The sequence below is a fragment of the Glossina fuscipes genome, unplaced genomic scaffold (genome assembly GCF_014805625.2).
Source record: "Glossina fuscipes isolate IAEA_lab_2018 unplaced genomic scaffold, Yale_Gfus_2 65947, whole genome shotgun sequence".
In the NCBI taxonomy this organism is placed as follows: Eukaryota; Metazoa; Arthropoda; class Insecta; order Diptera; family Glossinidae; genus Glossina; species Glossina fuscipes.
The window spans coordinates 1-12,092 of record NW_024004105.1 but is presented as its reverse complement, the minus strand read 5'-3'; the positions used below and the strand labels follow the sequence as shown (position 1 = coordinate 12,092).

Below are 12,092 nucleotides of genomic sequence, written 5' to 3'. Positions count from 1 at the left end.
AAGCATTTTCACGAAAATTCCAAGTCCAAGTTTAACTATGTGGTGATGAAAATTGACCCATATTTTGCGCTAGACAATGTGGTGCAGGGTATTTAATGGTCGGCCTTGCCCGAGTGTAATATTGTTACTTGTTTTTTTTTGTGTGTGTGTCATATACAAACGATGCGAATTGTATTGTACTTAAAAGAAACTTTCAACAAAAGCCGATACAATAGATTTGGGCATTTCGCCGCAACTCTAAAAGCCGCTAAAAGTATTAGAAAAGCAAGTAAAGTTTTCAAGTACCTTGACATTTAACGCTAATGTTAGCAATCAAATTGTGTCGCAGAGATAGATAGCTTTTACTGGGAATTTGTATCTTGCATGTGATTCATATCAATACAAATTTCCAATTACATCATTCGGGAATAACCCGCAACAAGCGGTAGCATGTAATTTTTTTCAATTTAATATTCTAATCAGATCAGGAAGTTTAATTTTCTAATAGACGAGCGTTCAAATTTTGCTCATCTCACGGTAAAATTTCTGAAATACTGAAAACGATTTAAGCCAAAATTTACAGTAAGAGCCCCATTATTAATACACTCTAGTGATTTATGCCAAAATTTTAATTGTTTTATTGTTATGCGAATGAAAACATTTTCTGAATGTTTTCTTAGTTTTCCAGCCAAAGAGAATTTCCACGTATACGCTTTTTGAGGGAAGCCATCAAGCTAAGCCTACAAACTAAACTATTTTACTTACACCTTTTAATAATGGAATCGATCGTTTCGTTACAGTCGAGAATCTAAAATTCCCTCCCACAAGTACTTTAGAGGAAATAGTATCAAAAAAAAATTCAATCCTCTTTCGCTTTATAAAACAAAATAGGGTTATCGCAAATGCAGAGACCATGAATTCTTGACTCACTGTGTGGGTAAAAGATTAATTCCTTAAGGATTTCTTATGCTTACGAATTAGTCTCATTAACCTTAACAAAATAGCAATTATTACGATTTTAAAGTAGACTAGTAGACTATTTGTATGTGTTTAGGGACCATAATACTCTTTTTATACCCTACAACACTTGTAGTACGGGGTATATTAAGTTAGTGCAAATGTATGTAATACGCAGAAGGTTTTAAGATAGACGCACCTTTTATTATACCGATCGATACAGAATCATAATTTGAATTGATCTAAGCCTATATGTCCACGTGTCCGTCTGATATCTGTCCATGTCAATTTGCGTTCAAGCTACAGGTCGCAGTTTTTGGGATATTTTGATGAAATTTGGTACAGTGATGTGTTGTGACCAAAGGACGAACACTATTGAAAACGGTTCCAAGCGATCCAATGTTCCAACCACTGAACATAATTGCACTCAAGGAAGCGGTGTAGGGTCTAATTGTTGAATGGTTGCCGGATTATAATGTTCAAAATTGTTTTCCTCACGCTTAGAGTTCTTGTTTAGGGTGACCTTATGCTAGTTTCTATTTGCGAAAATAGGAGAAACACGAATGAACTTCAGTGTCTTGAGGAAATGAAGTAAGAAACTAAGGAAAAACAAAAGACAAATAGATGCACAGTAATCATGACAGGTGCAAGACTAAAAAAGAAGAAGCGGTAAACTTCTATCTATGCATTGTATATAAACTATATTTTCATTATGATTGTGAGATTTTATATTGTATAGACTGATAATCAATTAAAATGGTGTAGGCTGTGTCTTACCTTTTTCTATTAGGTTTCGCGATGGCCAGAGTCCCATCGTAACAACAGATGCACATGAGTTAATGCATAAGCGATTTAGTTCCACTGATCATGAATACACAATTACCACTTCTGATGTACGTTTCTGACTGTTGCAAATAGATAGTCTTCTGTAACAACACCATTAAAAGTAAAAAAACAAAACTCCTATCCTCCATAATATGCAGTGGATGCGGTGATTTTTTCTATTTTCGAAATAAAATTTCTTTGTCACATGGTCGTTATAGGCGTGTCCTTGGGAAAGTTTAGGTCTTTTGCAAATTGATAGGCAGTATCTTCATTTCGGCTAACGGAAAAATTTTTACCACAAATATCACACAGTTGCGCAGGCAGACCGACAGACAGATCAACAGACGGATATGCTTAGATGCATGTCGAATTTGAAATTGTCCAAGAATTTATATACATGATGGGGTTTTTGAAGCTTGTTTCTCCGCCTTATAAAGGTATTGGAAAAAAAACAAAATTTTGATGCACTATAATATTAGGCAGGCGTGGTAAATTTTTTTCCACTTTTGTACAAGTGTTACAGCATCGCTCATAGAATATGCATTCAAGTTTTTGTACCTTTATCTGTTGTAGGTTATGTGTAATGATTAAAAAGACAAGTTTTTCATTCTCTATGAAAAGCAGAGTTATTCTCAGTTTAAGTGTCGCTATGGGCATGTCCTTCGACCGATTTGACGCGTTTTAAATACCAACCTGTGTGCAAGAACTTTCAATGTTTCTGCCAAATTTGAAGTCGATAGTTAAGCTTTTTTGCCCAGCAACGCGCTTAAAACCGACATTACACGGACAGACGGACGGACATGCGTAAATAAATTTAGAATTTGATGCTTCCTGATGCTTCCTTGTGGGCGTTGCAAACATTTTGACAAAACGAATTTACCCCACATCCTTCGATGATGGGTATAAAAATGGTTGTAATATCAGCGTGCTTTCCTCGATATACGCAATGTAATGCTAACATGAAGATGTGTTTGTAACGAAAAGCAGCAGGAAATAACACCGTTAGTGTATTCTCAATATCTGGATAATATAAAAGAAATATAAAATAAATCATATATATAAGCAAAAAAAAAAAAAAAAAAAGAAGAGAAACGACAACACGAGACTTTAAATTGTTGGGAAAATAAACCTTAATGGCTAGGCCGTTATCTTTGACATACATACATCCGTAAACTTACATACATATGTAATATTACTGTCGTCATAATTGTTTTGCAATTTCATAGTTCGGTATTCCATACAATAAACATGTTTGCTTACCATCTTATGTATACGTGTACAGAAAGATGTGTGCACTCGAGTATTTACGTACCAGCATATAGCTATTAAGAAACATTATCGTGAGTAAAGCTTACAAAAGACCGCCAGTAAGCTATAACACGCCAGACCCAGTCTGCGATGGCGGCATATATAATGAATACAAAGCGTTATTTGCTTTGACTTTGATTTTTTCGTCACTTTACAATGTAATTTAGTAGCGAGCGCAAAATACGCTGCTGCACTGACGCAAACATATCGCCTTAAATTCGAACTCAATTTTCTTTAAAAGAAAAAAACTAAAAAAAAAAACAAGTAGGAACATTATAGTCGGGCAAGGCCGACCATTAAATACACTGTATCACGTTGTCTAACACAATTTTTTTTCCTTTTTTATAGAACACAAAAATTATGTCTTTTTTCTATCTAAAGGCATAGTTTTCGAGTACGTTCTTATGGGGAAGCGGACCCAAAACGCAACCTAATGTAGTACAAGTTTAACCCTTGCAGAGGGCAGGATCCAAAAATAGGCGTAGATGGTCTAAAATTTGTAGAGTTCATTCTCGTAAGAAATTAATATTATGGCTGAATATCCAACATCACTTGTTAAAACTTGGACTTCTCTACTCTACAAAGGATTCATTTTCGTGCAAATCGTTATTAGGTTAGAATCCAAAAGACAGCCCGAGATAGTCCAAACTTGGTATAATTAATTTTTTTTGTGTTAAATCACTATTATCGTATAATTTTCATCGTGGAGCACTGAAAATTGTACCTTTTTGACTTGACGTATGAACTTCAGTTTTCGTTATATGAGAGAGGGTTTCAAAAATACCTCAGCCGGTCCATAGTTTTCATATCAAGTTAGAATGCCGAAATACGGCTACTTAGGTGCCTTTGCTGAGAAATTTTGGAAAATTGCAATTTTTTCCCATATAAGGAATTTTCAGAATTCATGCTTGGGTCGAAACATGTCACTGTACCGAATTTCAAAATATCTCAAAAATTCTCATCTTTAGGTTGAACAAAAATTTACACGGACAGACAAGCTGAGATCAATTCAGGTTACGATTCTGAACCGATCGGCATAATAAAAGGTGGGTCTGCCTTAAGCCCTTCTACGTGTTTCATACGTCTGCACTAACTTAATATACCCTGTATCGCAGTGGGTGGATTTCTTTATTCTGTCCCCCCCAACCCAACCATCTAAAAAATTAAACAATTATGTTAGAGAATAAAGAAACTGAAGAGCATAAAAAGAAGAAGGAATAACTAACGCACACACGTGCACACGATTAGGCTTAGTGCTGACAAATAATTAGTCATCACTCGTCTCCTATATGACTTATAGCAACATTTTTGTATCAAAGGCATTTTGTTTTCTCATTTATCATTATATATTGAATATCAATTTTAAGTGATTTATACAGCAAAGTATTTTAACATTCATTCCTTTTAATTATTCATTTCCACTGTTATTGCAATTGGTAAAAATTATAACTACACTAATTGTGTGTTTTATGGAAATTCACATCTGTTTGAATGTATATTATTATTCCAAGGAATGTGATTTTTTTTTTCAGTCGTTCACTCGTCCAGTTCGTTAAAATTTTCGTAGTAGTCATTAAAAAAAATCAATTGCGGGATATATAAAATTGAAAATAGAATTCAAAGAAATTCAAAGCCTTAGGCAACGTACACCTCTAACTACCCGCTTACTCGCTGTATTACTGCCATAGTATATAGTGTTAAAAATTTTTGCTTCCTATGTAAACCATCCTCTTCTAAACCGCTATTCGAGTGTAACTAAACGTTTGCAACACCTAGAAGGGCAAGCTACAGAGAAGCTATAAAATATATATGCACGCCTAATCGGTATCGGTATCATATGCCTGCTATAGGCTAGGTATGGTTGGCCGCCTCATGTGTATCATGTGTATGGTATGCCGGCTGCAAATTTAGCAAAAATATTGGATGTTCTTGTACGCAGATTGGTATCGTAAACAGACCAAATCGGTGAAGGGACACGCCGACAATTAAACATAAATTGAGAGCACCTCTGCTTATTAGATTTGTTTTTCGTTAGCGATGAATCACAATAGGCTCGCAATAAAAAATGGGTGAAATTGATCGAAGGATAATATAATTTTTATTAATTGTTTCTATTTATTGCCCTCTCTTTAATCGGTAAATTGTTAATAATATATCAAATGTAATTGTAAATATTATCTAGTCGGTGAAATGGGTCTAATCAAGTACAATAGCCACTCCAGATTAAGCTTAATTTTATCAAAGTTTGAAGCCGCCCAATCTTGATGATCCAGTAAAAGCGATATATCAAAATTTCATTTGTCCTTTTAATGGTAATTATTGCAATTCCCTACGAACTCTGCTGTAGGAAAAGGGACTTATCTAACTAACCGATGAGCAACAGACGAACATCGTTGAACTCTGTCGTGGGTATTTTGAGGTGTTTATTGATCATATATTGGAGTCACATATTTATACCCTACTACATCACTTGGATAGTTGTGCGGATGCACGTAAGACCCAGAAGAGCTTGAGGTAGACTCTTTTACTATAGCCATCGACTTAAGCATATCTGTCCGTCTGTCCAGATATTTTCGTGTTCAACGTACGGATTGCAATTTTTAAGATTTCTGAATAAAATTTTATAGCATTGACCCTGTGTTTCATCTCACGGACGCAACCTATTGGAAACGGTTTAGATAGGATCATTTTTCATGCAAGTTATTTTTTATATCCAGTCATAATATAAAGCTATATTAAATGTGTGCGGATGTATACAATACATACCCAGAAGTACGTAAGATAGAATCCGCGTTTTTATTATACCCTTCAAGTGAGAATTACTTTCTGAACAGGATTTAAATTTGTCTGTCTGATGTCTGTCCATGTATTTTTGTGTTCAATTTACCAGTCATCATTTTTGAGATATTTTCAGGCTATTGGATATACCGGCCCCAAGGCGAACGCTGTTAAAAATAATTCGGCTCGGATCGCTTTAACGTGTAATACATTATTTTGAATGGTTGTATTAAACGACAATAATTGCCCATCACCAGCTGTCGTATTTTTACTTATTTTCATTCATGGGACTTTGACTATTTATGCATTTGTGGGGCAAATCCTAGGCCAAAATATAGGTAGGATACAAGGAGATACGAGTATAGTAGGACAACCATTCTTATACCGCACTAACATTGCATGCAGCCTTCTGGCAACCAATTATGCCGATTGAAAACATGCAATAGCAGATCAAAATATAAAAGATCAAAACTTCTCAGGCATATCTCGTAACCTACTGTCGTGCATGAGATATGTATTAGTGATTAAACTACATACAAAAAGTGATTGACGAGCATTTCAATCGTAAATTTTGTTTTATTGACTGACAAGCTTCTCAGGTATTGTAAAGTTATCTTTGGGGGAAAGTTACGCTGCCCAAATTGTTTGCGGACAATTCGTCTTGAGATATTTTATTTTCGATGAGGTTTATTCTTCGCCCACAATTTTGTTGCTGTGATTCTTCTCAATCATCTATTGTCCCAGGCAGATATGGGTTGAAATGAATCACAGGAGTAAATGAGTGATTTTCCCATTACAATTATTTTTTACCCTTATCGTGTCATGCCTGTCACCGCGCGTACACATTTTTTTTTTTAATTTGCCTAAGTTATGTCGAAAAACCACATCTCGAAAATCTCAAAAATAATAAGAACAACAACAATGCTTACCGAAATTGTATTAAATTTTTTTATGGGAATTATGCATTTGATTCATTCACATGCAGATTTCCATGTATAATACGTACTATGTTACGTACAATAGTTGCCAAGTTTAATTCAAGGGTGTTTAAAAATCGTTCTGAACTGAGTCCGTGGTTATAGGTTTTTTTTTTTTTTTTTTTTTTTTTTTTATAAGAAAAAAAAAAAAACAAAAATCATCCTGTTACTTTCCTTCTTATTACCCTTACCCTACGCCTTGTTTCCCTCTCATTCTATTAATTCGATACAAAGCAATACGAAAGCGTCACCTTTGACGAGAATTTGTCATCGTTACGATAAAACAAAACAAAAACCAAGAAAAAGAAAACAAAAAAAAGAGAATTTTTTTAAAAAAATTTTTTTGTTTTCTATTTATTGTATATTATTCGTTGTTGTTTATTGTATTTGTTTTGCATTTTTTAAGCTGATTTCGTGTGAATTCATTACACGCGTGAGCAATCGGTACATTTTCACATTTCTCTCGCAGTGTTTGTTAAAATTCTTTTTTTTTTTTTTTTTAAATTAAATTTTCTTATTTGCTTGCTCTCTGCAATTAATCGCTGGTTGCCGTGGGTGTTCTGTCGTCTATGAGAGAGGGAGCAGCAAGCGTTTTACTTTATTAATTGTATTTTATTCAGATAAAATATTTAAAACAAAAGGAAATCGCAAACGTTTATACCCCAATACGCTGGATGAGCAAAATGCAACTTTTTGTGTAAGTTTTTAAATTGAAAATTGAAAAGAAAAAGTTTTTTCAAATGTTGTTCAACTTGTTGTCTGTTTCAAAAAGATTTCATTTGTTTTCTTTGATAATGATAACGATAATGATAATGATAATGATGATGATGGTGAGAGAAGTAGATAAGATGCGAGACATGAGAAAACAAAAAGAAAAGGAGAGAAGAGAATCTGCGCTCGCCACTCTACACCCACCCACCCGGAAAACGAAATAATATGCATTCTATGTAAATATAATTTATAAAATTAGTTTCGACACATACCCAGGTGTATTGTATGGTACACTTTATATACGCTGTCCATATTCCTAATCAGTGCAAAACTCTAAAGCATTCTTCAAAATGAACAAGGTCGTGATAATTAAAATTCTCAAGTATTGAAGCGTCAACCATTTCCTAAATTTTTTTTTTTTTTTAATATTAAAAAATGAACAAACACAATCCACGCAATTTAATTGTAATATTGTATCGAAATTTCCAAGTATATAAATAGACAGAACAACTTCTACAAGACGGCTTTGGCACTAACTTGTAGTTTTAAAGTGTTGAAAATTGCAATGTTTCGCAAGAGATGAAAGACTTGATCTATTCTTGATGTTAAGTTTTTACATATAAGAGCATTAATTAACGGAAATGATTACTACTACATCAAGCAAGCTCCCACGAAAAAAATACACATATATATGTATATACTATTGACCTCTTATTACTCTTCTAAACATTTGCAATTCAATTTTTGCGAATTTAACTGCCTTTTGTTTTGGCCCTAAATCAATTTCCGAATGCAAAAATTTTTGCTTCTCATTTCTTAGGTTTTAAAGAAGTGTAACTCGGCTAATATTTTTTATTTGAGATAAATCTAGTGATGACAGGCTTCGAGACATTACTTACTCTTCGTTTCATTCATTGATTTAATGGTTTAATGTTAGGCGCAGCGGCAATGTGAACAATAACAAAAACGAGAACTCGTTTAATATCTCAATGCATTGAAAACTGAACGAAGGTCAGAGATCGAGCCCATACGCATATGCGTTGATAAAAATTATGATTTCTTTCTCACTAATATGAAGTTATGAAATAGTGGATGTGATGTCCATCGTAATTCCACTCAAAATGCGCAAGATTTAGCAAACCCTTGTATGATATAGAGTTTAATAAGTATGTATGAGTGTATCTAACACACACAAGGTCTTGAAATATTTCCATATTTTATGGTACCGATAAAGTCAAAATCATTTATTGAATTGATATAAATTTGTCCGTCCGCCCGTTTGTCCGGTTGAGGTCTGAGGTCCATGTACTTTCGTGTTTAATCGATCGAGTTCACAATTTTCGACACGTGTGATGGGTTTCATCATAAAGTCGAATCATATTGAACATGGATTAGATAAGACTCGTTGTGCGACCGCTTCTTCAAGTTTTCCCATACAGTGAGCTTACAATTTTACACTTATAATTTCTAAATTTCTCACCAAAAATCGCTGAGCAATCGTATTTTGGCATTCTAACAAAAGATGCATTTGGATTGGGTGGACCATATATTTTAAACACCCTACTACATCAACTTTCTTAAGGAAAATAAGTCTTGATATGGCGAAATCGTTCCATTTTTATTATTTCACAATGATAATTGAGCAATAATTTTTAGTTCGACATAGAACTCAACTGTACCAAATATGAGTGGTGTACGTCTATTTGTAGCATCTTAGTCTATATAAGGAATCAGGTGAAAAGTAAGCGAATCATAATAAAAATTAATTGTATCTGATTTGGATTATATTTGTGCCTATATTTCGGAACCAGTTCTATCTATATAAAGTTATTGATGAAAAGAAAGCCCGAACTGACATTTTCCGAACGAAAGCAAATATGTAAATGAAAAACTAATTCTGGCAAATTTAGACAGGTCCGCTTTGAACCCTTTTCCACATAAGGGATCCCATGAAAAGTGTGCTCTTCTATGAAAACAAGTTGTGATTAAAGTGTAAGTCTACTTGGTACGGGCTGACTATAATTTTCGTAATTTTTTTTTTTTTTTTTTATTTCTTTAATAAATATAATTAACCACACTGGTTAATATTCCCTAAATAGATAGCGTAACCAATTAGAACTGTGACGACACACCAATCGTAATTAAAGCATCGTCTACCGCACTGATAATGTATCCGTTCTGATAATTACGCTTCTTAGTTATCCATGTTAACCCGAGGCATTCGTTTAAGAACGAACTGTATAACATAACATGTGTGTGATCTCCGATTGCCTTATTCTCATATTTTAATGTTTTCTTAAGTATCGTTTTAATGTAAAATTAAAGAAAAGAACAAATGAACGATCAAGTTGCGGCTATTAAAAAAATTCGATTTAAATTGAATATAAATTGTTTATTTTTTATTGTTCCCTGCTTTCTTACGAATATTGCTGACATCAAGAGGATCTTTTTTGTTAAAACAACCAACGACAACATTGTTGTAATGACAGATACTTTCCTTCATATTCAAGTTGTTATGACTAAATAAACAAAACATAGACGAGAATATACCAACGTACAAGTGTGCGTACATAAGTATTTTCGCTATGCATATGTATGCATACATGTATGTAAATAAAAGATAGCAATCAAGAATTCTATTCATATGATTTGTTTAATTAGATACATACTTACATATATATATAATAACAAAATTTTATTGAAATTGTTGTCAAAACAACAGCATTTATTTTTAATTTTTTTTTGTTTTTTTTTTTTTTTTTGGAAAAAAGAAAACACGATATCGATGTATATAAAGAGGACCAAAGTAAACAACAACAAAGAAAGTGAAAAAAAACAATTATCACAAAGCAAATATCTGTCTGACGATGAGAATCAATATTTCGCCTCTAAACAACGTGACATAATTTCATTTACGTGTAATTGGAATGACAAGAATTGATTAAAACGAAACGAAAATGAATATATACAAATAAATGAAAAACGAAAGGGAAATCATCCAACATATGTGAAATTTTTGTAAAAAAATTCACATCAATTTATTATGCATTATGCTTACTGCTGGATGATTAGTAGTAGTAGTAGTAGTAGTAGTAGTAGTAGCTTTAAAACAAATCCGGCTAAAACTATATATTTTGATAATTATATCTCCCGCTATGAGTTTTTAGTTAAAATAACTGACTCGGGCGCTGTGATCTCGATACTTTATAACTTCGATTACATATATATCCATATATATATATATATAGAAATGTGTGATCATTTGATTTATACAAGATCGACAAAGCGAGCAAACGATAATGATGTAAGAACTGATGATTATATTGATGATGATTTTAATTCTGATTTTTTTTTTTTTAATTTATTTTTTTAAGTTTCTTTTTTTTTTTTTTTTAAATGCTTCACTGTTTTATGCTAAGTCATTTCAAAAGTTTTCCTTAGATATTAATTGAGATCAAAAAAATATTAAGCCTTACAATGTATTAACATCAACAATATCGAATGACTACAAAAGCCTAATATTTTTTAGATTATTTCATATTTTTATTAAGATAAAGTGCGTATGTTTGTGATTTTGTTATCTTCTACAATAAATTTGTATTTAGATAACATGATTTTTCCTGTAACTTGTTGTCTTGTTGTTCTTATTTCAATTTATATATATACATATATCAATACATTTAGACATATATGTATATATATATAAATTGCATACAAAAGTTAAAAATAATTAATATCGCTTCAAATATATATTTCAATGGATTTAACATTTCGTCTTTTTGCAGATTTGCTAAAATGTCCAAATACTCAGGTAAAAAATGTCGCTTACTTTCCATGATGCTGTTGACCGGTTTTTTCTTCTTTGTGGAAATCGTTGTCGGCTATGTAACAAATTCCATGTCTTTGGTAGCTGACAGCTTTCATATGCTGGGCGATATAGCTGCGCTCGTCATATCCTTTCTATCAGTTAAAGTAAGATATGGAAATCAATAATTTCAATATAATTCATTGACAAATCACTTATTATTATTTAGTAGTAAACGCATTGTAATGGACTATAGCCTACCATCCATCGTTAAATACCACTTCGGAGGTAATCAAAATGTAAAAAACATTGTAAACATGGGATGAACAGACGAACAGACGAAACTTAAAACGATTCAGAAAGTGATTCAGCAATTCAGCGATTCGATTGTTATAACAGAAGGGTGGTGGGCGGTCCTAGCTTGAGTCACTCTAAGTGTTGTATACATGCACAAACTTAATATATACTTGTACTGCATATGCATATGGTGTAGGGTATAAACACTTCATAAGAACGTTACAACATTTTTTTAAAGAATACTCAAACTTAGAAAATACTTTAGTCTTAAAATTTATTTCTTTGCTATAAGCAAATTACAATAGTAATTAACAAAAAATTTAGAAAAAGTTTCCATGTACTTACACTACTTGTAAAATAGCTTTACGTCATGACTAAACGCCCTACTAATAGTACTATTATTACTATTACTACTACTACTACTACTACTACTACTACTACTACTACTACTACTA

At 32.7% G+C, this 12,092-nt stretch overlaps 1 protein-coding gene across 1 annotated transcript; it reads left to right on the top strand.

The window, feature by feature from the left end:
- Window positions 1–7,401: 7,401 nt before the first annotated feature.
- On the top strand, window positions 7,402–11,852 carry LOC119643873 (zinc transporter 10-like). Its single transcript, XM_038043372.1, has 2 exons — window positions 7,402–7,521; window positions 11,321–11,852. Exons 1-2 carry the CDS (start codon window positions 7,499–7,501, stop codon window positions 11,526–11,528), a joined length of 231 nt encoding a protein of 76 aa, XP_037899300.1. The 5' UTR covers window positions 7,402–7,498; the 3' UTR covers window positions 11,529–11,852.
- The last annotated feature ends 240 nt before the right edge of the window (window positions 11,853–12,092 follow it).